General features: G+C 41.3%; 1 protein-coding gene across 1 annotated transcript in view; it reads left to right on the top strand.

Moving 5' to 3' along the window:
* Nucleotides 1-26,387, top strand: part of ttll7 (tubulin tyrosine ligase-like family, member 7) — a 70,884-nt gene that overhangs the window by 30,576 nt on the left and 13,921 nt on the right. Inside the window, exons 10-17 of the mRNA XM_078258861.1 lie at nucleotides 5,651-5,745; nucleotides 8,244-8,391; nucleotides 9,653-9,726; nucleotides 12,617-12,752; nucleotides 17,903-17,989; nucleotides 20,342-20,573; nucleotides 22,522-22,817; nucleotides 23,963-24,097. Of these exons, the coding sequence (XP_078114987.1) occupies nucleotides 5,651-5,745; nucleotides 8,244-8,391; nucleotides 9,653-9,726; nucleotides 12,617-12,752; nucleotides 17,903-17,989; nucleotides 20,342-20,573; nucleotides 22,522-22,817; nucleotides 23,963-24,097 (1,203 nt within the window). The remainder of the gene's footprint in view (nucleotides 1-5,650; nucleotides 5,746-8,243; nucleotides 8,392-9,652; nucleotides 9,727-12,616; nucleotides 12,753-17,902; nucleotides 17,990-20,341; nucleotides 20,574-22,521; nucleotides 22,818-23,962; nucleotides 24,098-26,387) is intronic.

Genomic DNA, 26,387 nt, shown 5'->3' with positions numbered 1-26,387 from the left:
CGAGCCACTCTTTGGCTTATAAGAGGTTTATTAAAGAATAATTAGAATGATTTATGGGACTGTCTGTCTCTATCCACATCCATTTTCCCCCAACATGACTATTTCATGGAATAAGTATCAAATTAGAAGCGCACAGGCCTCGTATGTGGGGCAGTTGAAAACACCCAACAACATTTAGTCATTTATCATCAGGCATGTATGGCAGCATCAGCGACTGTGTGTGTGTCTCTGTTTTTGTGTGCATGCATGTGATTGAGAGGAAAATATATATATTGCATGTTTATGAGTGACATATGGAACTGTAGTGTGTGTGGTTGAGTGTGTCTGAGACTGTAAAGGAAGAAATATATACTCTTGCATATTTATGACAATCTCAGACCTGAGGTTGTTTTGTTGATATATTCACGCATGTTTGTGTGTGCTGCTGCATAACTATGTCCACTTCTACCTTTTTGTGCACTCGGAGCACCTTTTGCTTTTTTGTGGCTGTGTCAGATTGTATCTCTGTGTGTCTTCAAAAAAAACAAAAAAAAAAAACAAGGAGAAAAGCAACACTCCCACACCCTGCCAACCAGCCAGCCAGGCAGGTCAGGCTGACTGGTGGCTAAGCTAAGCGTTGGCCCGCTCACTCCCAGGACCTTTACCAGCAGCTCAGTTTGCTCAGCTAGAATTTCCCTGTGTCTGACTGGACCACTAAAAACACCACAAAAAGAACAAAACAGTGATTGATAAAACGGCTGAAACAAGAGAGCGACTTAACATGGCGGCCAGCTGTCTGTCTTTCTGTCGCTCTGCTACTCATGCTCTCCCTCTCCGCCTCGCTTTCTCATTCCACCATTGTGCAGCAACAAACACTCCATTCTGACAGCGGTTGAACTGTGCCGATACCCTTGAGTGTGCGGGGCAGAATGGGAGGCTTGTCAAAGCAAGGGTTGTTTACACTTTGCCAGGAATAATAAGAAGGGGTCGTTTTTCTGAACTGATTAATCACGATGCAGCCCTTGCACTTGTTTGACGAGTATTCCAGACACAGAATAGATGTGGTAGAGGGGAAGCAATTTGTTGTGGAAAGAAAGCAGCTGATTGTTGTTGATCCATTGGTGTTGCTATGTTATTAGGGTCGGTGTGACACATCAGAAGCCACAGGCACAAACTGTTTGATGCCACAACATTTTCAACAATGTGAGTCATATGATAATATGTTAACATTGTAAGGATTTTGTTTGGACTGGGTTTATTCATAATTGAAATGATAACAACACATTGTTAGACAGAGACTTTTTCATTCTATAGTATGAACTGGGATTGAGTTAATATCTCTAGTTGTGCAGAATGAACCATGGCTATGTTAATTATAATGTTATTGTTAGGGTATGATTTTGCTTATCCTTGAGCAATACATCCCACAGGGGCCAGACATTATGAGACTGACCCTGCATCCAAACCAGAGGTTAAAGACAATTCCCCACTTGGAAATTAATAAACTATATGAAATCAAATAAGAAATATTACATTCGCTAGTTGCACTTCTACCTCTCTGGTTGTACTTTAGGGCCTGCAATAAAGATCAGTAGAGAGGCTTGCAGTTCGTAGACAATTCAAACTACATGGATAGTTGAAAAAAAAATGATACTGACCCCCCCCCCTTCCACATGCTTTATTTGCCTTTATAAACACTGGCAGGTTACTTATGTGTCTCAGACCCACACCTTCAGGTGCAGAAAATAAAAGAGTTACATGTCCTGTAAAGGGTATGTTAATAATTTACAGCTCACCCTCGATCTTTGTATCATTAACTGGGTGATCAGATGAAAATAAACCTGTCCTGTGAAACATTACAGACCGTTATGTTCTTTTCCTACATGCACATTCAGGCTACATTGATACAATGCTGATGCAGAACCAAATCAGAACATAAGTAAAAAGGAGTTTCTTATCTTTTCATCTGACATTTTTATTGAATGCATCTTGGAGCAACCGAAGGCTCCTTTAAGACCCTGCCAGAGTCACTTAAGGAAATCAGAGTGGGGGTTTTGGGAGTCTGCAGGGGTTCATTAGGACCAGACTGGTCCAACTTCCTCTGCCAGAGAGGGAAAGGAGAACACAGAAACACAGAGAAAGAAATGAATAAGAGAGGTAATGACCAGAGAGTGAGGGCTAGCAAGTGGAAGGGGGGGGGAGATGGGTTGAGAGACAGAAATAGTGGGGAGAGAAACTAACCAGAAGAAGAGGCAGGCGAAGACGGAGAGAAGAAGGGGAGAGACGAAAGATTGAGGGAGAGCAAAGAGAGACAGCGAGTGCTACAATGCCAGTCTACTCTGTGACAGCTTGACACCAAAAATCAAACTAAGAAATGAAGACAAGTAACAAGACAACCGTCGCCAGGATCACTGCCAGTCTGGCTGTTACCTATAGGCTACGGCGCTCTAAAGCCATACTCTTTTCATTGTGGCTGTCATATCAGGGAGTGCTTTAAATGAAAACAGACCTCGTCCCTCTTTTTCTTTTGTGCTGTTTCCTTAGGTAAGGTACTGTAGGTTGAAGTGGAGCTCTGTCCTTCTCAGCACACAGAGGAATGTATTGTAGACTTCAATCTATTGAGTGAAAGAGTTGGATCGGGTCCCTGTTCCTTTTTTCCTCTTTGCACTGGAAGACATTCATCACCCACCCCCCTCCTTCTGAGAAATGGCTGCTGTGTAGAAAAACGCACATGTGAGTGCGAGCACACAAAGGCACGCCTATACAAACTTATGTCATGTTGAAACAGATTTAGTAGCTCACTTTGATTGATTGATTTATTTCTGGACCAAGACAATAAAACAGTAATCCAAAGGATGACATGCTAAAGTAAAATACTTATTTTCAGCACTTGTGGTATTTGTGCATCTATCCTCTTAACTAGTGGAAGAGACTTGGGCAGTGATCGAACAAGCTCAGAAAAGGTTATACATTTGCTTCAGGTTAACATAGACAGCTACAGTTTGGGATATTTTTTCATATCCTTGCATGCCCTTATTCACCTTTGATCAGCTCCTCCTTGTAAAACCATTTTCATATCAAGGGAGTTTTGGGTTTAGGTGTCTGACTGAGGGACAATTTAGGAGTAGCCGTTAATATAATATAATAATATTTAATAAAATTAAAATATATTAATATTAATATAAAATATAAAAAAGGAGCACAAAATGACAGTTGGCGACATTAAAGAACGGCTTGTTTATTGCTAAGGCCATATGGTCAAAATTAAATGATTGATTAATAATGTAATAACTTACAATGACTTATTTCATCAGTAAATTGCTGGTAAACGACAAAAAAAAGCACCAGATGGGAAAAGGGCATTCTACAATAACTTTGAATGAACCACAGGGCTGGCGAGTTTCAAGTAAACGCACCAGCTGCGGACTGTTACGTCCTGGTGTTGGAATCCTCTACAGGGAAATACAGTCACACTTTACACCGCTTAACGTAAACTGTCAGCATTTTAACCATTGTGTTTAATCCAGCTACTAGCTAACAGTAACGTAGCGTAGGGATGCTTCTGAAAAAAAAAAAAAGTCTGGCTCCGAAATGAGGCACCGAAATTTTTGTTCCTATTCGGTCTCGTTACTATCGTTTACGTTGGAACCGGTGCCCTATTGGCACAGCGTTTCGGTACCCAACCCTAAGCTTTATGGATTCACTTAAGTCTGCCCAGATTTATGTTTGCTTTTTTTTAGAGCTGGCTCGTGATCCAAATGGACAATCTTTCAGTAGTTACCAATCTTTTTTGGGCTACCTGCCCCACCGCTGGCAACACAGTCAATGCTGGAGCCTAGTTGTGATGTAAATATTATCTTACAACACTGCTCCCAAACCTGCCACACAGCAGAAAGTATCTTTGTGTCAGGATTAGTAATGGCTAGTTTAGAAGAAGGGAAGAGAAAGAGGTACGGAGTTTCTGAGTGCTACCCCCGTAACCTTTAAGACGCTTCGCACATCTTTGTAAAGAGCTTTCAGGTTTTGTTGCTGATTTTCAGCCCAAATATCTTTATGGTTTGAAATGGCATAATGTTGCACACCAACATGTTTTCTCATTGGTCACTTAACTATTTTTAACCCAAGATTCTAAATGGTGGATAGAATGGATCCATAATGTGCTCTAAAACCTCTGATTGGCTCAGTGTTGCTCCATTACTGAAATCTTGATTTGTAATTGGCTGCCGTGCTGCTTTGATGAATTCAAGGGTATCCAACTGCTTAAAGGAAGATAGGAAGAGGACAAATGTTTCTGACACAAATACTCACTCCGACTGCAGATTAAGGCTACTGGGAAGAATGCATTTCCAGCTACACTTCCAGCACCGTTAGCAGTGATTTTTATATTAGTTGAAAATAATCATTGATTTTCACCAACGGATACAGCCATGTTGGGTCATAGTATGTGAATAGTCAGCTCCACAGACTAAAAAGTGAGAGACGGCATGTTTCATTCAGTGTGGCTAAGTTAACAATGGTTCGTTCCCACCTGGTAATAAGCCCTATGTCTTTGTAGACTGTACAGTATACATTTCTATACATCTTTTTAACAATAATAATAATAATAACACACATTCTAATTAAAAAGAATACATATTTATTGATGGTATGGCAAATCTAATGACATCAAACGTTACCAAACATACTGGTGTTCCCATATGAAAAAATGACAATAGGAGTAGACCTGAATTATCTCAACAATCAAGGTATATTCATCGAGCCAGCCTTTCGGTGGGCATGTGTTGCATTGTCACTTGAAGTCACCTCATAGGAAGACACCATTCCAATCACAATTGCCAGTTCATTCACCCTCCCTCTGCACCTCTCTCCTTTTGTTGGTCCTTTTGTTGTCTCTCACAATCTCTTTTTTTCTTTCTTTTTTTTGCCTTGGCAGAGAGACAGAGGGAACATAACAAAGAGTTAAAGGGTAGAAATGATTTGTTGTGTCAGGTATAATAACTGATATCTGAATAACTTGTACTGGTGCTGGAAATTGTTCTGTTAAGAAAGGTAAGCTGCTCTTGAATTTTTCCCTGGGTGATACTGGCTGTTGTACCTCAAATCACAGGTGGCTTATTCTGTTCTCGCTCAGTTGACTCTCTGTGAGCGCACTTGATTGTATATGATGGGATTGAGCTGAGTGCTGGTTATTCATTGACAAGAGATTATTGGTGGCAGTGGTACAGATATACAGGTATTGCAGTGCCTGGCATACTTAAGTTACAGAGTCATGGACTGCTTGCTGTGGTTGGCTGAAAAAGGCAGGGTCACTAATCTAGTGACAGTTTAACCTACACAATCTGTTCCTGCCCTCAAACACACATAGGCTCTTCTTATGCACAAGCATACACACATCAGTGTCAGACAGGATTTATGCCCAGGCAAAGGCTAAATTCCAAAGTGTCCTTCAAAGTGAAAAAATTATCACTTTCCATCTCTTTCTCCCCTCTTCTCTACTTCTTGTGGAAACCGATCTCTTTTTTCCAAAGATGTTCTAAATCCACTCCTGTAATTGCATAGCATTTATGTCTGCTGAATTGAGAAGAAAATAAATAAATAGATGAAGTAGGAAAAAAACCCAGACTATTCTTTGAATGTTTCTCTTCTCTTCCTCTTCTCCCTTCTCTGGCAGATCAATCGAGCGCCGAGCTTTGGGACCGATCAGAAGATTGATTACGACGTGAAGAAAGGGGTGCTGCTCAATGCTCTTAAACTCCTCAACATTCGGTACTGTTCTCCACCACAGACATACACACACGCACGCACACACGCTCACAGAAAGACACACATAAAATGCATCTAGGGGCCCATTAAGCTTCATGAACAAAGGCAAGCAAAGCTCACGTCAAATTTTGCTTTACAGGGCTCTGAATGTTTAAAGATTTCGATCAATTCTTTCAGTTTCTTTATTTGGCAACTTTGGAATTACTTTGATGCATGGCACAATTCAGCCCTCATCTTGTTTTGTCGTGACATTAGTCTAAAACTAAAAGGTTTGCGCTGCGGACAAAGAAATTGCTATTCTCGTAAATTTGTGTGTTGGTGCTGTGGTGGAAATAAAGACAGATAATGGCCAATGTATGCTTCTACTGTGCGCTTTGCGCACCCTTCAATTAGAGCAACTGTGTGTGTGTGTGTGTGTGTGTGTGTGTGTGTGTGTGTGTGATAGGAACAGGATAACAGTATGTTCTGCTATCTGTATTTCAGAGTCTACATTGTTTACCCTGCTCTGTATATTTACATTAGCTTCCTGTGTCGCGTTTTGAATTTGCTTTGCAGTTGTATTTGTTTGCCTGTCTAGGTTACACATACTGTCATTCTTGTTGTGTAATGTATTTTTTGTATATGTAGTGTGTGTGTGTGTGTGTGTGTGTGTGTGTGCGTGTGTGCGTGTGTTTTTGCTGGCATGCTTTTCTGTCCCCTGGCTACAGTGAGCCTGTCCACTGATTGATCATCGTACACCAGACCTCTGGATCTCTGCTCTCTTTTTCTCTTTCTCTCTTTGTGCTTGCCCTCCTCTAAATATAGTCTCAACTCTACTAGGCACACGCATGCACAACTGCAACACACACACACACACACACACACACACACACACACACACACACACACACACACACACACACACACACACCAATCAAAGGATCAATTACATGCAGCACTATAGATCTAGTTTGGGCAAGTGTGGTGAATGGTGCAGCTATCCCACATAAAAACTCATTCCATCCTCCCGCTCAGCTTCAGTCGACACAAGCAAATCTCTTATCAAAATGATTTGTTTCATGGCTGTTGTTTGCTGTGTTCCCACAGATTAAAAGGGGAGATTTGATTACTTCATGACAAATAAATCGTAAGAGCCTTGAAAGGCGGCGGGGAGTTCTTCCCACTGGACAAACTGCTTATGTTCATGCTGGAGTGAATGAGGGCTTTGTTCTACTTCGCTCACTTTTTCCTTATATAGTAATGGCTTTGCCTCCCAAAAGGGAGGGGTTGGTGGTGTGTAGAGGTAGGGTCGGCTCTCAACTCTGCTCACAACACCAACTGTATCAACGTGGGATCAATTCAGACCCGGCCGGGCATGGACATTGATAAACCTCAGCCCCCCAACAGCACTCAATATCCAATTTAAAGGGCCAGCGATTGACTAAAATGAATTGCCCTTTCTCCAGACCGCAATGGACCACTTGTTCAGAAATAACTGTCTGGTCCTGTTCATCCTGTGGTTGTCACTTTGTTTGTGTCTCGGCTGTATCTTTATTACTGTATTGTTGAATGTTTTGTGAGGGATTTTTTTAACTACCACAATGATGTGAAAAGGCAAATTCAGGTCAGTCCATCAGACTTGCATGCTGTCAATATTTCATCATTGTTTACAGCATTCGTGAAAACCTTTTTCTGCAGATAACATCTGTTCTTAACTGAGATGTATGTAGTGATAAAACAAGTCTTGTGTATTCTGAAAGAACTATTACAGTATGCGGCTACGAAATTGAAATGAGAAAGGAGCGCTTGGATGGTTTAAAGTGCTCATATTATGCTCATTTTCAGGTTCATAATTTTATTTAGAGGTTGTACCAGAATAGGTTTACATGGTTTAATTTTCAAAAAACACCATATTGTTGTTGTACTGCACATTGCTGCAGCTCCTCTTTTCACCCTGTGTGTTGAGCTCTCTGTTTTAGCTACAGAGTGAGACATCACACTTCTGTTCCATTTTTGTTGGGAGTCGCACATGCGCAGTAGCTAGGTAAGGACTACTAGCTAGTCAGAAGCAGAGTATGAGGGCGTGCCACAATAGCAACTAGGCGAGCATTATAACGTGTGTTACAAAGTGACGCACGTTCGTCACGGAAGTAAAGGCTGGACTACAATAGAGCTGTTTGGAGCAGTTTGTGAACAGTGTTTTCTGTTGGAGATGGTAAGTCCCTTTGGGGTGGGCTTTGTAAACCTATAACATGCACAAAAAAGATATATAACACAATACAGGAAAGGGGAAACAGGACTTCAGCAACAGGATTTCAGTCATAGTGCATTTATTTGTCAACAGCAGCTAATCCTGTGACAGAAAGATAATCGAAGATGCAAAGTAAAACAAACAGTTGTTAGAGCTTCTGTGGGAAAACCCCCAAATTGCACTGCAACACTTTGTATTCTTTGATAATGTACTTGAATGGTGCTGTACTCTTTCCTTTCCTTTTGACTCTACTTGTTCTATGTTGATCCAGAGCCAGTGATAAGAAACGCAACCTGGCCCAGCAAAAGGCAGAGGCTCAGCGACGGCTCTATGGACACGGCTCCATGAAGAAGCTCGCAGCTGCTTCCTCAGACTGGGAGAAACAACGTCACACACTGGAGCGTAGGAGGGAAGAGCTGGTAAGGCACAAACAAAATAATAAACTATACCATTTGCTTTAAACCTTATCATTAACTACGAAAAGTGTGCTGCGCAAGACTGTGCTTCACATTTATACAGTTACACATATTCCCACCTGCAATCAGCAGAGCAAAACCACAATTCTCTGGCAACTGACCAACTGCAGTGGAGCACCTGGGATGCTAAGCACTTGCGCAAGGTGATGCATCTTGACTATGGTCAATTGAGTTTGGAGCGAAACTCATTAATTTCCCTACCCAGACTTTCAAAACAAGCCTAGGAACTAAAACAATGGCTGTACAGTCATAAGTCCTGATCGTAACTTACGAGATACATTTTACATACATACATTTACATCTTACGAGATACATTTTAAGCTCTTTAGGCCACGCCAAAATGAGCACAAAAGGTGGCTTTGCTTCAGCTATTTAGGGACAGGTGCACAGCAGAGACATTTGAAAAACACATCAAAGGTGTCAGTAAAAAACAAAAACGTGTGCACTTCAGTAAACAAACAAACAAACAATACATATGTGTGTTTGTGCTATGCACTTTCCTTGGATTGAAACGAGAAGAAAAGCCTAAGCAGTAACTCAAGTTTCACTTACTACTTACTTTACGTCAAAGTCAAAGTTTTCTGAGACAAGCATACCATTTAATTATTTTCTCCTTGAAATGAAGGAGTCGGGGGAGCTTTTCTCATATATATATATATATATATATATATATATATATATATATATATATATATATGGGAAAAAGTGGCAGCTACTAGTACTTTACGCCTCCCGTCCTCTTTGATTAGCGTTTTGATCAGCCACGGCAGTAATCAGTGGGAATAAGGAAAGATGGAGCAGAGGCAGAGATTTCAAAAAGGGGACTACCTCATGTTTGAGTGCTGTTATGGCTGAAGTGCAAGACCAGGTTCAGGTCTATTGAAAGCACATATCGCTCAGAGCTTAATGATACTGCAGTGCCAGTAGTGGAGCGAACCCCTCCTCTCTGCTTTATGCTATATTGGCCAACTTAGCTCCACAATTATACCTTCTTCATATATCAATAAGAGGGTAGATGGAAAAAATGCCTTTTAATTATGAGGCATTGTTGGGTGAAACTACATTTTCCTCATCTTTCTCCCCTCGTGCCTTCTCGTTTTGAAGACTTTATTCTTTCTCCATTCTTAATAGAAGATAAGGTGAGGGTGGCAGTGACTTTCACCTGAGAGATTTAGTCATTTTTCTCATTTTCTCCCCTTTCTAGAAAGAACGACTGGCACAGGTCCGCAAGCAGATCTCCAGGGATGAGCATGAAAAGCAACATCTGGGGAACTACAGGTAAGGAAAAGCCAAACAGCCGGGGAGATGGGGCTCTCTTTCCAGGAACTCCACCCACTATACCAATACCAATACCAGCTCCGCTTACATTTTTGGGGTCATCTGCAGAGCGCTACACTCTCAGGAGAGTAAATAATGCTTCTGCAGAAAGAACAAACAAAAGAGAACACCTTATGTTTAAAGAGCGTGAGGTGGAAAAATTAAGACTGAGAGAATATGTAAAATAGAAAGGGAGAAAGGAAATCCGAGGTAGTGCGTAATGTCGAGGTTCAAATTGTTATTCTCCTCTATTCACAATGCATTTTGGAAAATTAGCATGTATACTTTACTTTACCCAGCCATTCTCCACCTCCTTCCCCCCACACCTCTACTCTTTTCTCCTCTAGCACCAGCTGGGACTTGAGCGTGTCAATTTTTAATAGTCACCTCACGGATGGAGCAGATCCACTTTAGAGCATGACTCAGCAACACCAAGTTTTGATTTGCCACTTATCCCTTGCAAATTGTTAACGCTCCTTCACTCCCTCAGTTTCTCTCCCTGCCTATATCTCTTTATCCATGTACACACATACACATTTCCAGGTCTTGATTTTCTTTCTCTCTCTTTAATTTCTGGCACACAGATACACACGCACCCACGCACGCACACACAATCTCACACACACACACACACACACACACACACACACACACACACACACACACACACACACACACACACACACTCACACACACCCTCTCTTCTTGCTGTCTTCCCAAGTGTAAGTGACTTCTTGACTCATCACTTGACTGAATGACTAGACAGAATACTGATCCCAGCCTGCATGAAGTGCTGTCACCTCCTTCCTCTTTTCAGACACGCACCCAGACAGTCAATCAATCAGGCTGAGGTCTGTCTGGAGCACCCCTAATAAAGACCTCTTAGCATTCAAATGGTGTCCCGGCGCAGCACTGGAGTCTGATTAACACACTGCTTCTCATTATGAGTTTGGGTAATGAACTTACTTACATTTGGTTATTAGATGAAACTTGCATCACTTACAGACAAGCGAGGACCCTGTGGCATCAGAGGGAAACCCAGCTGGTTGATGCCATTGTTGTTGTTCATTTAACATTGTTTACACAGTTGGAATCAGGAAGCTTGAGAGAAACTGTTGACCAAAACAAAGGTAGTTTAAACTGATGTAAATGAAACATGAATATTAAGTTTTTTCCATAGCCCAATTGAGAACATGTGGGAGGAAAATAAGCCTCAGCATTAAAATTATATTTAAAGAATATTGCAGGGTCACCCTCAAATAAAATGTCCATATGTTCAGAGATGGAAAGTGCCAAAAAGAGGGAACAGTTAACACCCACTATTAAAGTGTTGACCTTTTGCTTTTCAGTCAAGTGCTTTATGTTGCTCTTTGGGGATTGACAAGTTCTGGCTCTTTTCATATATCATCAGTTAAATTCAGTTTATCCCCCTGTTTTATCCCCCACGTTTTTCCACATTTCTCAGAGTGTCTCTCAAGAGGAAGAAAATAATCTGATCCATGTACCTTGAAGGTGGTTAAAAAGTATGGCAGTTATGAAATCTCATATAGGATAGTGCCAAGGGAAGGTAATACAGTGATTGATTCATCTCAGGCCACTCAACCTTAAGTAGATGCTTGATTTGAACTGCAGTAACTAAAGAAATGCATAGAATTGGGTCAACTTCTCAACTATATGGAAATGATGTACCCAGAACAGCATCTCTGCATAAAGTTGTTAAATAGCAGATGGGGTGCAGTAAAAGTTTTAATGGTAATGGTTGTTAAACTTTACTTGGCATTGTACTTTCACTAAAATCTACAACTCAGAAGCTGATATGTGTGAATAGCTCAGTAGTAACCAATATTTAGAAGCTGATAGAAAATGTAATGCTGCTGCATAAACATTCATTATATCTTTGTGTTTAAAAAAGGAGGTCTGTACTTTAACTCCCTGTTGATTCAAAAAGCCAAGTCGGAGATGTATTATGAGGCAGAGGTTTATACATTTCCCTAATCCCTTTAGGCCTAACATAAACACTGAGCACTGTTAAAACTAAGCAGAAGTATGCAGAAGGTGTAAATAGGCACATTAGTGAAGACAGCGACAAATGTTTAAGTGCACATCTCAATGAGGGTGTGTGTGTGTGTGTCTGTGTGTGTGTGTGTGTGTGTGTGTGGGAAGCAGTTGTGCATTACTGTAATGTATAGTTTCTTGACTCAAGGTCTCCATTAATACTGCTTTCTTTCTTTCTGTCTGTCTTTTCTCCTTGCTCCCTCGATCCTGCCACTCGCCTTTCTTTTGTCTCTCCATCATTTTACACCTCTCATTGAAATACTTATAATTCTCCCCGCCTGTGTTTCCTCTCGTGTGTGCTCTCTTTTCCAACCATCTACCACTCTCACCTGCTGTGCCTCGACCTCTCTGTGTCTCACTCCATCCTCTCCTCCCTCTTCTTTCAACAATCTCTCCGTCTCTCAATCTTTGTATTTCTTTTCTATTTCTTTCTTGCTCCTGTTCTTTATCTTTATATCTTTTTAACAACCCTCTTGCTCCACACTTTTCTTACCTTTCGTCTTTTTTCTGGCTTTTATCTGTTACGGATCCCTCCCTCCCAATTCTGTCACTGCTCCTCCTCTCACTTTGTTTCCCTCTTTTGCTGAACCCCAATCCCCCGCTTCTCTTTCTTTCTTTCCACCCCATCACTCCCACCCGCTTTCTTGTGAACCCAACCTCTGTTTTTCCTTTTTCCTCTATTTCATAATTTCTTCCCTCACCCTTCTCACCCCTTTCTCCCTGCACTGATGACCCTCCTTCGCCTTTCTTTCTCCACTCCTCACTCTCCTTCTCTTGGTGTCTTTGCGGCCTACAGGCGTATTTACCCCCCAGACGACAAGCTGCTGTTGGAGAAGTATGAAAGCCTGCTCTCAGCCGCCTTTCAGACCTTCCTCGCCGGGCGAGCTGCCTCACTTCAAAAGGAAATGAATAATCCTCTGAAACGAATGAAGGCACGTACGTCAGTGGCAGACTGTCTCACACACACACACACACACACACACACACACACACACACACACACACACACACACACACACGGAAACCTGCAGAGACCCACAATATACAGACACTTGTGGACAAGCAAATGCCAAATAAAAGAAACACACACACATTTTTATCAAGATTCAGCCCACAGAGACAAGAATGGATGTGCAAATAATGCGGAAAGTGTGCCGCAGTCCTGCAGATTTGTTAGAACGTCTGACAGAATGTCCTTCTTCTTCTCTATCTGCCTCGCTTTTCCACTGTCATTCACTTCGGCTCTCTACACATATTTGTTATACAGTGTGCATGAGTTTCTAAAAGCAAATCAAATCCCTCAAAACAATTTCATTTTTGTTTCTTTACAGTTAGACACTCTTTTCAGTTTCCCCTGTCCTCGTTCTGTATCTGTATTCTGTCTTATTTCTTTCTTTCTGTCAAAGTTAGTTTGAAGTTGATTACAGTTACTGCCCACGTATTTGAGTGTACTTCCCTACAGGTTAATTATTTATTCATTAAGATTAAGGAATACACATTTTAAATATATATGCGGATACATGCCCACATGCACACACAAACTTGCATACGCATGTTTGTGCAGGGGTGGAAGTCATTACAATATATAAATGCCAAGGCCTCTCTGTTACCAGGAGGAATGTAGCTTCAGCTAAACCTTGAAGGTAAAGTTATGTAGAGACTTTGCAAAGAAGAGAAGTTGATGTCCATACCACACAACTATACTGGAGACAGGAGGAGAGAGGGAATGTGTAGTGTTTAAATGGTGACGAGAAGGATGAGAAATATAGTCATAGTAAAGTAAAAAGATGGTGAGATGCTGTTAGTCTTTTTGTCACTTTTGTTTTTTTGTGAAATACTTGTCACAGACTTTTTTTAATTATAAACACACTTTGGATGATTTGAGTCATGTACAAAAAAATAAGCAACAGAGGACATTTTCTGTTTTCAATTCTGGTTATGTATTCAGAAAGAACTAATCAATTCATCAAAAAGACAGAGCAAGGCATTGTGGGACACACAGAAAATGTACTGCTTTTGGCAACTGAATAATAACAGTACTGAATATGGATATTTTTGACAGTAGTATTGCCATTACAAATTCATATGAAAGCATTGGGAGGAGATGTCATATGCAACTATTGCAGCTTTTGAAGAAACTAACCTACCTCGCAGTATGTTTTTCAGAAAGTTATTGTGTCCTTTCAAGAGGGAAATCTGCAGATATTTTTAATAGAGATGTCAATCAAAGATCAAACAGAGTCGTACAGCAGGCCAAGGTTAGTTTAATTTAGTAAACACAAAGCGATACGGCTCTCGTTCAAAGTAGGAAGGGGGATGAGATAATACGAACAAAGGACGCTATAGAGTTTGCTATCTAATAACACGATCATGAGTGACAACTGGACTGTCCTCATTAAGGGACATACTATAATAATTACTTCTGAGAGATCTCGGAAACGTATGGTAAAGTAAGGATGTTTCTGAATTTGAATATGATTTATTTAGCATACCAGGGAAGAATAAAACGTGATTTGAGTTACATTTCTTGATTTCATCAGGTGGTTTGTTTGTGGCCCTCAGTTTTGCTTTTGTGTCGTCATTGTCATTGACCTCAAACACTGACACAGCGTTTATCTTATTTTTAGCCTGCATGAGTTTGAGTGCTATTGTTGCCAATTCAAGTAGTTCAAGTTGCCTGTTCAAGTACCAGTACTTGTTTTGCATTTAACTTTTATCTGCTCACAAAGCACAGCTTCTTTTAACTTGTTAGGAAATTAGCTAATGTTAGCATTAGCGCTAAACTTTTAATACCAGACATCTCTAATCTTTACCTAAACCTAACCGTTTTAAACTGTAGCTAAAGGTTTCGACCTAAACATAACTATTGATGCTCTTATGATTAACCAAAGCCTTTAATGTTGTGCTCCAGTCACAGTGCTTTGGTCTATAACCCTGTTGGGATCTATAAGTCGTCGTCTGACGTGCGTTGCCTGTTTGGCTAGTTTTACCCATTGCAAGAAGCCAAAGGTCATTTGCCAGCATGCCTTTAACATATCTGTCAAGTCTGACGGACATTGTACCTGACTCGTGTTTGCTGCCTTTGTGGGCTTCTCTGGGCCATGAATTGAAAAATGTCATGGATTGTCACACTATCAAAATGTTGTAATCCTAGCGATAACATGGTGATGCATTACAGAGCCTGGCTTCATTGCTGTGCGACAGACAACACACCCACAGGTTACACTGGTTTCTACAGGGTTTGCATCACCCTTCTCCCCACTTCCATTATAGTTAGGATGACAGGTATGCATCAAATTGTTAGTTCTGTTGTTAGCTATCTATGTTATCTCGCTGTTTTCAGCTGATGTATTCCCATTCCTCCATTTTTGTCACATGGATACTGAAAAGAAATAAATACTGTTGAGCAGGTGCATGCTCAGCCAGCCTGTAGCGCTCTGCCAGTATAATAAAACAGCAGAAGTACACAAGTGTGTGGGAGCACTTCACAGTCAGTGCAGTTCCTATCAAAGTGGTCTGCAAGCTCTGGACATATATATGAAGTAGTCTGTTTTAAAAACAGTAAATAGCTTTAAATTGATTTTCAGCTGGAGTTTATGGTGGAGATAAAACAACACATTACTGATGTGAAGCGTCTGAAACCAGGACCAGCCAGTATCATCCAATACACTGCATTTGAAGCTGACGTTCCAGTCCAACCATCGCCACCTACAGGCAAGAAAAGTAACAGCAGCAATTTAGAACTGAAGATGTGCACCATCTACAGCAGGGGTGTCAAACTCACCTTTACTAAGGGCCACACTGGAAAAGGAGAATCGCATCAAGGGCCAGACATGTAGAGTTTATTTTCATGCTTTTATTTTAAAAAAAGTCAAATATCTTTGACTGTATTATTCCATGTGTCATATAGTCTTTTCACTTACAGTTTGGTCCACATAAAGCCCTAAAAAGGCAGCAAATAGTTCCTTAGAAATCTTAGAATTTAGCAAATCAAGCAAAACAAAGATTACATTTTAAAAGTCGACTCACAGCAACCTGTTTCCCAGCTTTAATTTTCGAAAACTCTCTGCTTCTGTGGGAATTTCTGGGAGTCTCAAAGTCGGCAAATCTACCAAATTCTACTCTAAGTGTCGTGTAGTTACCGTTTGAAAAACAGTTTCCTGTCTTTTTGTTTTGGTGCACAACTAGGCGGGCCAATATTTATTGTGAACCTAAATTGATATGCGGGCCGGATCAAAACCTGCCAGCGGGCCTTGAGTTTGACACATGTGATCTACAGGCAACCAAAGTAATAGTGCCTGCTCTTGTAACCCATGCCACCTACGTAATTAGTGTAGGAAACTGCTTTTTTTTTTTTTTTTACAGCTGCAGTTTGTTATGTAAGAATCTTTTTAAAATTGGAATATATTTTTATGCTGAACAGTGGGAGTAGAAGTGTCACTGTCTATCCTCTCTCCACAAAGCCAATCCTTGCTTTGAAGGAGAAATTAGAGTCTTGAGGGTTTTTTTTCCATCTAAAGAATAAGCCCAGTTTTACCTACAGTACAGAACTTTTCTTCTGGCTTAGGGGTATATGTGGGTTTTTTTGGGTTTTTTTTACGATGTAGGAAGTAAATTCCTAACCACAGAAATGGACGAGACAGCGTCATCTGTCAAACAGCCAAGAAATATGAGAGAGTCAGAGAATGTCAAGGTAGAAGCTGCCAGCAATAGAAATAAATTACTGCTGTTTTAACATAAATGGATAAAAATACAAAAGTTTGCTGGACAGGACACACTTGGTCCTCTGGTGCCAAAAAAGTACTTTGTTTTGACAATATAGTTTATGAGCTGACATGTGCAGAGATCATTGGCAATAGCAAGGTACTGTAACAGGCAGCTCCATATTATGTGGGCCTAGTAAAAATGCCTGTCATTTCTAAATACATTCTTTAAAGTAAGGCAAAGTACTTCATTATCAGGTTTAATAATCAACATAAACATTTCAAAGTTTGGTTATTAGCTCTTATACAATCAATTTGGTGCATACTATGTTACAGCAGCCTATCCTATAATGAATAATAAATGGCTGGGCACAATATGGTTTTTTGTAACACTTTTTTTCTTATACCTGCTGGGGTTCTCTCGAGACCTATTAGCAGCTGCAATCTTGGGGCCGAATATTGCAGGACACAGCTGACATACATATTTTTCAACACAGGCCACATTACTTAATACTGCCTGAACTGTTTGATCAGGCTACAACAAGGCAAAGTTCTTCCCAACCCTGTTCAGGCTGACACATATACAAGTTCCCACCCCATCACACACATAAACGATTGCATAGTCACATAAACAGGTATGTATAAACTAAAAAGACACAAAACAGAAAAGCATTATTTAGAAAAAGGCAAAAGCTAATAAAAAATGTTTCTGAGCCCATGTACGTGTACTGTAAGACTTTTAGACATGGAAGTATGCCACTGTACACATATGTATACACATACACATGTTCATGCACAACACAGAGAGCCAGGGACACTCTGTCCTTTTCACGGACCCCAGAAAGCAGCTTGATGGCTAATCTGAGAGAAAACAATTACTTTTTATCTGTATTTGAGCGTCAAGTGGGAGCTTTTCATGTCCCGGCCGTGAAGCAACATTAATCACCTTTGCTTGCATTTCAGCTACAGCCAAATGGACAAGGCCCCAGTATATTGGCCATGGCCGTGACTCTGCCTTTTCCAAATTCAGCCTCTATGAGCGCTGCCAAATAGCAATGCATGTTCAGCCAGGGTCTTTTTTGTAATCCCTAGATAAGGCGCATATGCCTGTGAAGTCAAACATTTTCATCCTTCCCCCCTCACCCCCCCCCCCCCCGTTTTAATAATTGAAGTTTCTTATTTTCTTACACCTCGTTTTGACTTCAAAGTAATTACAGATATGACAAATTTAATTATTCCTTATCAGTATATCATCAAGATTCAATTACTCTTTTAGTCTTAGCTGATGCTTGATACTGAATGATTCCTGATGTAACATAAATCATCACCTTTAGCATTTTCTAATTTATCTTTTGTTTTCGGTATGTGTTGGGGTGTAGGAGGAGGACATCTTGGATCTGCTGGAGCAATGTGAACTGGACGACGAGAAGCTGATGGGCAAATCCTCCAGGCAACGAGGCCCTAAGGTGGGTGATAGTGAGAAAGCGGTAGGGAGAATAAGGGCCATAGCCTCTAGGGAACTAAGAAGAAGTGCAAAGAAGAGTGTCAGGGAGAAAGAAAAAGAGAGGGAGGGGAGAGGCAGGTAGGCAGATGCCCACAAAAAGCATATAGGACGTGATTCAGAAAAATAAAGAGGGGGGTAGTGGGTTTAGGCGAGAAAGAAAGGAATCAGAAAAAGGCCCAAAGAAAAGACCTAACTCCCCTAGGGGACAGCTGTCAGGCTGTCTCTGTCGCTCTCTCCGTGCTATCTTTCTTTCTGTCCATCTCCCTCTCTTTCGCTCTCTCCCTCTGTCACATACACCTATACGCCCCCTCAATTTCCCACGACAGTACATTACTCCCTCCATCACCTTGCTTCACTCCCCTCCCTTCACCTCCATCCCTTTTCTCTCTCTCTCCGCACATCTACAGCCATCCCTCACTCGAGGGCTAAATTGGCTAGAACACTCAAAGAGTGAGTTAGGGACTCGACAGGGCAGTTCAGTGCTGCATTAGAGAGGCCTTAGCTGGAATAAGGACTTGTTCAGACGCAATCACTGTTGTCCAAATTAATTTGGACCCCATCAGTTTCGATGCCGAGTGTGCTGAGAAAGACATTGAGAGCGGTGGAAAAAAGAGCTGTGACGGATAGATTCACTCCTTTGGGTGTAGCGCTCGCAAGCCATCTGGTGAAACTGAACCAGTGAGTGTGCGAAAGCTAGAATAGAGGACTGAGACAGGATTTTAAGGAAGGAAGGGCCGCTGTGGTTTATTATCGCTGAGGAAATGTTCAGATGCAGAGGACGAGTAGTAGAGAGCAAGGAAGGCAGGAAGTAAAAAGGGGGGAGAGCTAGCAAGTGCCTTTAGGTTTCCTTCCTCTTTTTCCTCTTATTTAGTCTTTTTTATTGTGTTTTTCACTCCTACCTTTCTGACTATATGGACCTGATTACATTTGTTCCTTGTGGTGTTGGCCTCTGCCTGCACCTTTCTCCTCAGCTCACCATTTAGTGTGATTTTAGCCAGCCACTCTCACTCCGTCATCCAAACTTTCTCCCTCTCTCGCTCTCTTCATCTGTTCAGTGTCTGGTCCTCTCTTTGTCTTGCTCTCCAGTGTTTATCTGCCGTCTGTTCCTGTCTCCTTTTCTCTTTCTCTGTGCTCATTTCCGTTGGCCCCGTCTATTCAAAGCCTCCTCTCTGTTTCTCTCCACTCCCATACTAAGATTCACCTTGTCCTCCTCTTTATTTCTCTCCCCATCAATCTGATGTTCCCATCTTCCCTTTTATTCTCCTCTCATGTATTTAATCTCTCTCTGTCTCTATCCTCCTCTATCACTCACCCACACAGCTACCCAGCGGTGACTGTGTAAGCCTTGTGATCACTTCCTGCCCATAAATTTGGGTGGCGTGACAGCACTGCCCGAGCTAACCGCTGAATAACAGATGTATAAATGCTATATTAATGCTAAGCGTGTCCCTTCCAGGATGTGAAATAGACAAGACTCAACTTAATGAACTCTTTGCTAAAAAAAAGTAAAAAAGTTTGTGTTTTAGGGCTGACACAGATCATGATTTCACATGTGCAGAAGTTAGCCACTTGTAGTTTTGGTTATCATCAAAATAAATATTAAAGACAAGATGAAACCAGTTTCAGAATTAAAGCATCACAGTTGCACTTAAACATTTAATACTGAAAGAAACTTTGAAACTTATACTTATACTTAACTTAAACTTTTTCATATCAACCAATCAGGTCAAATTTGTTTAATGTACAATGGCTCGTGTTCCTGTTCATAGTTACAGCCAGGCTTATAAAGTAGTGCATGTATAATTGTATATCTGTGCATAATGAGCCTTCAAGCAAACATACACACGTGGGCTAGCCGTGCCACCAGCAGGTCTCCCAGTGACAGATGGTAATGGGCTGAGGGTGAGAAGAGGCTGAGGGAGGTTGACAACATTTCAAGGTTTTTATATATATGTGTGTGTGTGTGTGTGTGTGTGTGTGTGTGTGTGTGTGTTTACTCACGTACTTATGTCCTTGTGAGATGCTGTTTGAGTTTAGACCTTTGGAAGGATGACATTTTATAAAAAAATAGGTCATTTTGGATTGTGTAGGGCCTGAAGGAAGTGAATGCAGTTAGTAAAAGATCCCATGAAGATAAAAGTATATGTGTGTGTGAGAGAAAGAGCATGATGTGTACGATCATGCCTGTTTCATCTGTGTATGTGTGCACAAATCCATCTAATATATGGATATACTGTATAAAATATGGATCTATGTGTGCACATTCTGCTGTATGTCTCATGCATATCTATGTGTCTGTGTTTGTCCCCGCCAGCCCATGACCGCCATGCCAGAATCCAGTCAGACACCAAGGCGTCAACGACCGGACTACCTGGCCGACTTCACCAGTGGCAGCAGCGGTGATGACTCCTGCTCCTCCTCAGACGAAGAAGTAGAGGAGGAGAGGAGGAGAGCCGGAGGAGGAGGAAGAGGAGGAGAGAAGAGGGAGAAGAAAGTTTCCTACGACCTTGGGGAGAGCAAGGAGAAGAACTTGGCTGAGCGCTCAGGTAAAGCAGCCGGAAGTTCAAAAGTGTCTTCATAAGGAAGCCAGGGCATGGGCGATTGACAGGGACCTTGTCATCTCTTTTTCTTGCTTTGTTTGCTTTCTTGTTTACTTTGTTTTTATTTTTTGCTTGCTTTCTCCTCATTTTGATTGTTCTCTTTCCTCCTACCCTGTTTGTCAATTTCTTTGTTTTTTAGCTGAAACCTTCCATCTGATTACAGCGGTTAGCTAATTTGCTAACATTTGTTTTTCAGATTATGTAAATGTGCACAGTCAGACACCTACACATATACACATTTTTTATATTTCTGTCTCAGCATTTGTGTCCATTTCAATCTTATCTGACTATGATAGAACAAACAAAAAGTGCAGGCAGCAGAGATAGCGAGTGTGGAATGTACTGTATATAATGATGCATAAGGAAATTGTTATTGATGCTGTGATGCTACAAGCACATGACATACGCTCCAGCCTGGTACTCTTTTCACGGTTATAGTTTGAAAAATATTCATAGTTGTACAGAACACATTTCCATATACATGCACACACATTTAAATACATATGCTGAGAGTTTTGCTTTGATCAGTACCTACTGCGCACGCACACACACACACACACACACACACACACACACACACACACACACACAGTCTACAGTAGTAGTGTGGTGCAGGTTGTGATGGTGTGAGACAGCAGGGGGTACATTACAGATGTTCATCAGCCCGCTAGTATTAATGTGCCTAATTGATGTGATAAAGTGGTAGTAGGTACTTGGATTTTAATTAAAGTGTAAGTAGGGTGATACTAGTCTGTGATGCGTGAAAAGTGGCTCTTTATTGTAAGTAAAGGAGTGTTCTAGGTTCATACTGCTGGACACACACAAGCACACAAAAGCGCCTGGGCGGACACACACACACACACACAGCACTGAAAAGCACTTAAGAAAAGGAAAGTATCTTGAACAGGGCAGTTCCAGACGACAAAGAAGAAAGAATTTGATTGAAAGAAAAAGGGAGAAAGAAACACCTTTACCTTGAAAACACCTTGAGCTTAATGCTGAAATATTCCCCACTTTATAGTGAGTGATAAGTCTTAAGCATTCCCACCATTTCGCATAAGTCACATACATCAACTCACTTTCAGCTCTCTGAAGAGAGCACCTTTCACAGCAGTCTATGTGCCGACCTTGGAAAGAAAAAATTCTCCAGTTGCATTGTGGGCTGCCAGTTTTAACTGTCACAAAATAAGGGACAAAGCCATCAAAAAGCCCAACTTTTGGATGTGTGTGTGTGTGTGTGTGTGTGTGTGTGTGTGTGTGTGTGTATGTGCTTGTGCAGAGAGAGACAGCAACCCTGCCAAGCCCTACTCTATACCAAGCCACAAAGGGCTTCTAAGACTAAGCCCCATAATGCTCTCATTTGGCAAAATATCCAGACCTCGGAAGGTTCGGAAGCGACATGCACACACAAAAAAGAGACACTTACGATCACTTGTGTGCAAACTTGGTGTCAGACACACACACACGCTGCACAAATAGAAAACACACACTAATACACTGGCTGGTAGACAATCTGGGGGAGTTTCAAGCGTGACGGAGAGTGTTAGTATGGGTTTTCAGCTTTATTCCTGTGTGTGTGCGTGTGTGTGTGTGTGTCTGAGAGAAAGCTGCTCTTTAATCCATCCCCAAACCAGACAGGACTACTGTTTAATTTTTGGTTTCGACTACACATGCTGTGGTCATAATAACACACACACACTGGGCCAGTCTTGCCAGAGCGGGAATTTTAAAGTCACACTTCATCTCCAAAGCCACCCGGCAATGGAAGGAAACCAGAGAGGAGAGCTTGACAGTGACTGGGGCTCTGAGACAGGATCAGGGAAGAAAAGAAATTGAATTTTGACCGTGAGTCAGTGTTCCTCCCCCCTCCCTTTCTCTCTCTGTTTCCCTGCAGGTCGCATGCACTGGAAACCTCCAGTCAAGTCACTCAAACCCAGCCCCGCTCCCTCTGCTTCCCCAACACTTTCTGGTCCAATCAGGCGCTCCATCTCCTGCCCTCGCTCCATTGCCTCCCTCTCGTCGCCCAATGAGGTGCGAGCATTTTCCACCAGGCCTTCGCCCACAGTTCCTATCGCCACTCCCCTCGTCAGGCCGAGCTCCGCCACGCTGCGCTCTCATTCGCTAAGCCGCAGTGGCTCTGCCCACCGTGTGCCCCACAGCAACAGCCTGGGGACCATCCACTCCAACATAGTAAGATACTCATCAGACACACAAAGTGGGGTTTACCTTTTACATTCAGAATGTGTCATATAAGTTTTCAGTCACAAAAAAGTATACAGAATTATATTTAGTAAAGCTGTCACATTGCTCATTGTGGCAATCCTCTGCTGACCCACTATTCTGAGTAGGTTTAAAGTAAACAATTAAGAATCACTTTTCAATTCTATTTCACCAAAGTCTGATGCACAAATTTACTTCTGCCATCGTTGCTTTTCTCCTCCTGTGGCATGTATTGTATCCTGGCCCACTAGGAATCTCTTAAGCAGCTCTTTCAATACTGTATAGGCCTACTGTAGTCTTCTATTATGTTGCCATCTGTTGCTTTCCGCCTGCCTCCTCCATTCCCCTTCCTTCTTTACAAGTATGCTGGTAGGCTTCAGATACAGTGGAACAAAATGAAATGCAGCAGAACTTTTTAACACTGAGAATAGAACTAAGTGGAAAACCTTTGCACAGAAAAGGCCATAGAGTGCATCATTCGTAATCTTGTATCCTGACACACAAAATGACAGGAGAATTTCCCTATTTTTTTCCATTTTATTTTTTTAGTGTCTTGCACACTTGACTTTCCCGTGGGAATCACACACATGGTGACAATTACATTCTGGTACAGCATTAAATAAGGAGGTTATTTTCATATATAGCATGACGCATGTTACTGATACTGCTCTGTTTTAACTGCTATGTAAAGAAAATGTATAAATGAATTACCACTCGGGACAACAATGCCTGTTCATAAAATGCCAGTGAAATGTTAAATGCCCCCTGATAATAATGACTAATATACATAATACAGTAGTAACACCGTACACCCTGCTTACATTGTTTTGACATGTTAACAAACACTGTGCAGTGCGAATGCACCTTAAGCCCCCTACATAAATTAGGATTAATCAAATGTTCTCTGACACAAAAAAATCAATTTGCCTTTATTGCCAGTAGAAAATACCATTCATTGATAAGTAATTAATAATGAAAACAATCATTCATTGCAGCCCTTTTAGTAATTACATCTACTTTGCTCCAAAAAACATTGTTAAATGAAACCTTTTTGCTTAATATTGCTTAGTATCTGTATTCTCATTTGGTTTCGCTCTACCTGTGTGTGTGCGTAGGGCGATCCGCTGATAAACCTAAGGAGTAAAGAGCAGGAGGCCGAACTGGTGCGTCAGACTCTGGCCGTACTCACTGCCATGAGGATCAGGTTTCCAGGCAAAACCGAGGAGGAGGCAGAGGCTGTGCTGGATGAGGTTGGTGCACTATTTCTATTGTATTTGTGTGTGGATTACGTTATTTTGGCCTCCGTTAAGGCCAAAATACACCAAATAGTAACCTAAGAAAAAGACTGAAATTAACAAGGAGAAAGAAAGTGGGAGTGAACCAGTATTGACCAGAAATCCGGGCCCACTTTATTCCCAGAGCCCCCTCTGTGGCCAGGTGCGGTCACTCTGCAGCCTAACTAAAAGTGACCTCCTTGCCTCTCTCCACAATAGCCTCTCCGCTCTGGCTTGGCTCCCATTGTCTTTCAAACGACCCCAGTGACAACCTGTCGGTCAGTTTGCAGCAGCGCGCTATTCCCCACTGCTCCTTTGTATTAATCAGTGCCTCCTCTATTTCTGGTCAGATCTTTGTGTCCTTCCATTTGTATGCATCTTTGCACTTGTGTTTGTGCTAGTGCTAAAGCTCTTGCTTAAATTGATGTTTCTGTAAAATACTACTATATAAAAGAATTGGTTCATATGGCTGACAGTATTATCCTGGGTTAATGGATGTAAATTACATTTATTATGCATGCACTGCTGCATGGATGCAGGCTGCCCAAGAATTCAATAATAGATATTAGTTAACTAACTACTATTATATACTGCTACTAGCAGATATAACACCCACTTTAAGGAACCAAAACTCTGTGTGTGCAGTTTAATACATTCATTTTCATTTCAACGTCTTTTTTAGTTTATGGAAGGTTTTTCAATAACAAAAGCTGAAATGGATATTGCATTTTGTCAACACAATAAGAAAGAAGTCTAAAGAGAGGCACCTTCAACTCACACCAGAAGCAAAACACATCAGCGGCACAAAAGCACTATGAAAGCGTTCATCCGTCCACTTCACACTGACTCGTTATGGCCGTCACTGTTCTCAGAACCAGCCGGCTGTTCAGCACCACAGCTCCCGCGGTGCTGAAAAAACAGCAAACAGCCAGACTGTCTTCACCAGGCTTACTAATGATAGAAATACCACCAAAACTACATGTTTAATGGAGAGAAAAAAGTTCTTAGTTGGCTACATGAGAAGTATACATGAAGAAAATGGCTACTAGCCAATTAAAGTAGCTGGGTGGCAAAAAGCCTTGCAATCCTGCGTAGCTCTGTGTACAATGATGTCTCCAAAGAAAAAAAAGAGAGGCAGTTATTCAACTGACAAAATGATTTGGCAGCTTCTCGACTGATGATTAGCATCACTGATGTTTTGGAGGCAGCCCTAAAATCTTAACATGCAAAATCTTGCACTGAACCATTATAACCTTTCAAACATAATTTGGAATTGTCAAAATGACACATGATAACATGTTAATACATTGTTGTTGTAATGCACATAAGATCCTTAATATTAATATTGATGTAATTATAAAAATGTATTGCTAATATTCAGTTAAGTTCATAGTTATGTAAGGGTGAGGGTAAAGCATGTAGTTGTTATGATCAAGGTTAAGTAAGGGCAAGCCACCAAGTAATTCATGTGAGCCCATACAATGTCCTCACAAGAACAGCAAAAACAGTTTATGTATTTGCGTGACATCTTGGTGTTTCAGGGTCGTGAGAGACAATTACCAGCACACCTGTACTGTTAACAAACCCTAATGAGAGCACCATGGAAACGCAGCTGAGCAACTGCACCTGCACTGTTCACTCTTTGCCTCAAGAGAGAAAGGAGTGTTCACTTAGCATGAAAACAATTTATGTTTTCTACGTTAAAGTTTAGGTCTAATTGGGCTAATCGTGTGTTTCTATCCCACTAATTGGCTCTTTTATCTTTCTATCAAAACCTGCCTTTTTGGAACCACTAAAAGGTGAAATGTAAGGAGTATGTTTTGTTGTGCTTTAATTGAGGGTAATCTGTGCACGTAAAAAAAAAACAATTGTGACAAATGGGCATACATCTTACCACACAAGGTTCATAAGGTTCTTATTGAGGAAGAATGCTAAACAAGCAAACAAGAAACTTTGTGGAAAGCGAACACAAGTGTTCACTGTAAACCTCAGCTCTGTATCTGTGAATCCTTGTGGATTGTGTTTTGTGTGTGCGTGCCTGTGTGTGAGTAAACATAAAGTTTACACTGGAGCCTCCCAATGGGAGCACTGTTTGCAAGGGAATTTAAAATGCTACGTGAGAGGTTCATGTGCACCAGTGGGGAGAAGTAGACTAAGTCAACAGAGCAACAATAACTGTAGGTACACAATAATGTTGGCACTAGCAGCAAGTGCATGGGAATATCCAGCACAGCTTTTGAGCATAATGACACATGCCCCAAGGATT

This window comes from Sander vitreus, chromosome 9 (genome assembly GCF_031162955.1).
Source record: "Sander vitreus isolate 19-12246 chromosome 9, sanVit1, whole genome shotgun sequence".
In the NCBI taxonomy this organism is placed as follows: domain Eukaryota; kingdom Metazoa; phylum Chordata; class Actinopteri; order Perciformes; family Percidae; genus Sander; species Sander vitreus.
Note: the sequence above shows the minus strand (reverse complement) of the source record. Positions and strands in the feature narration are given on the sequence as shown.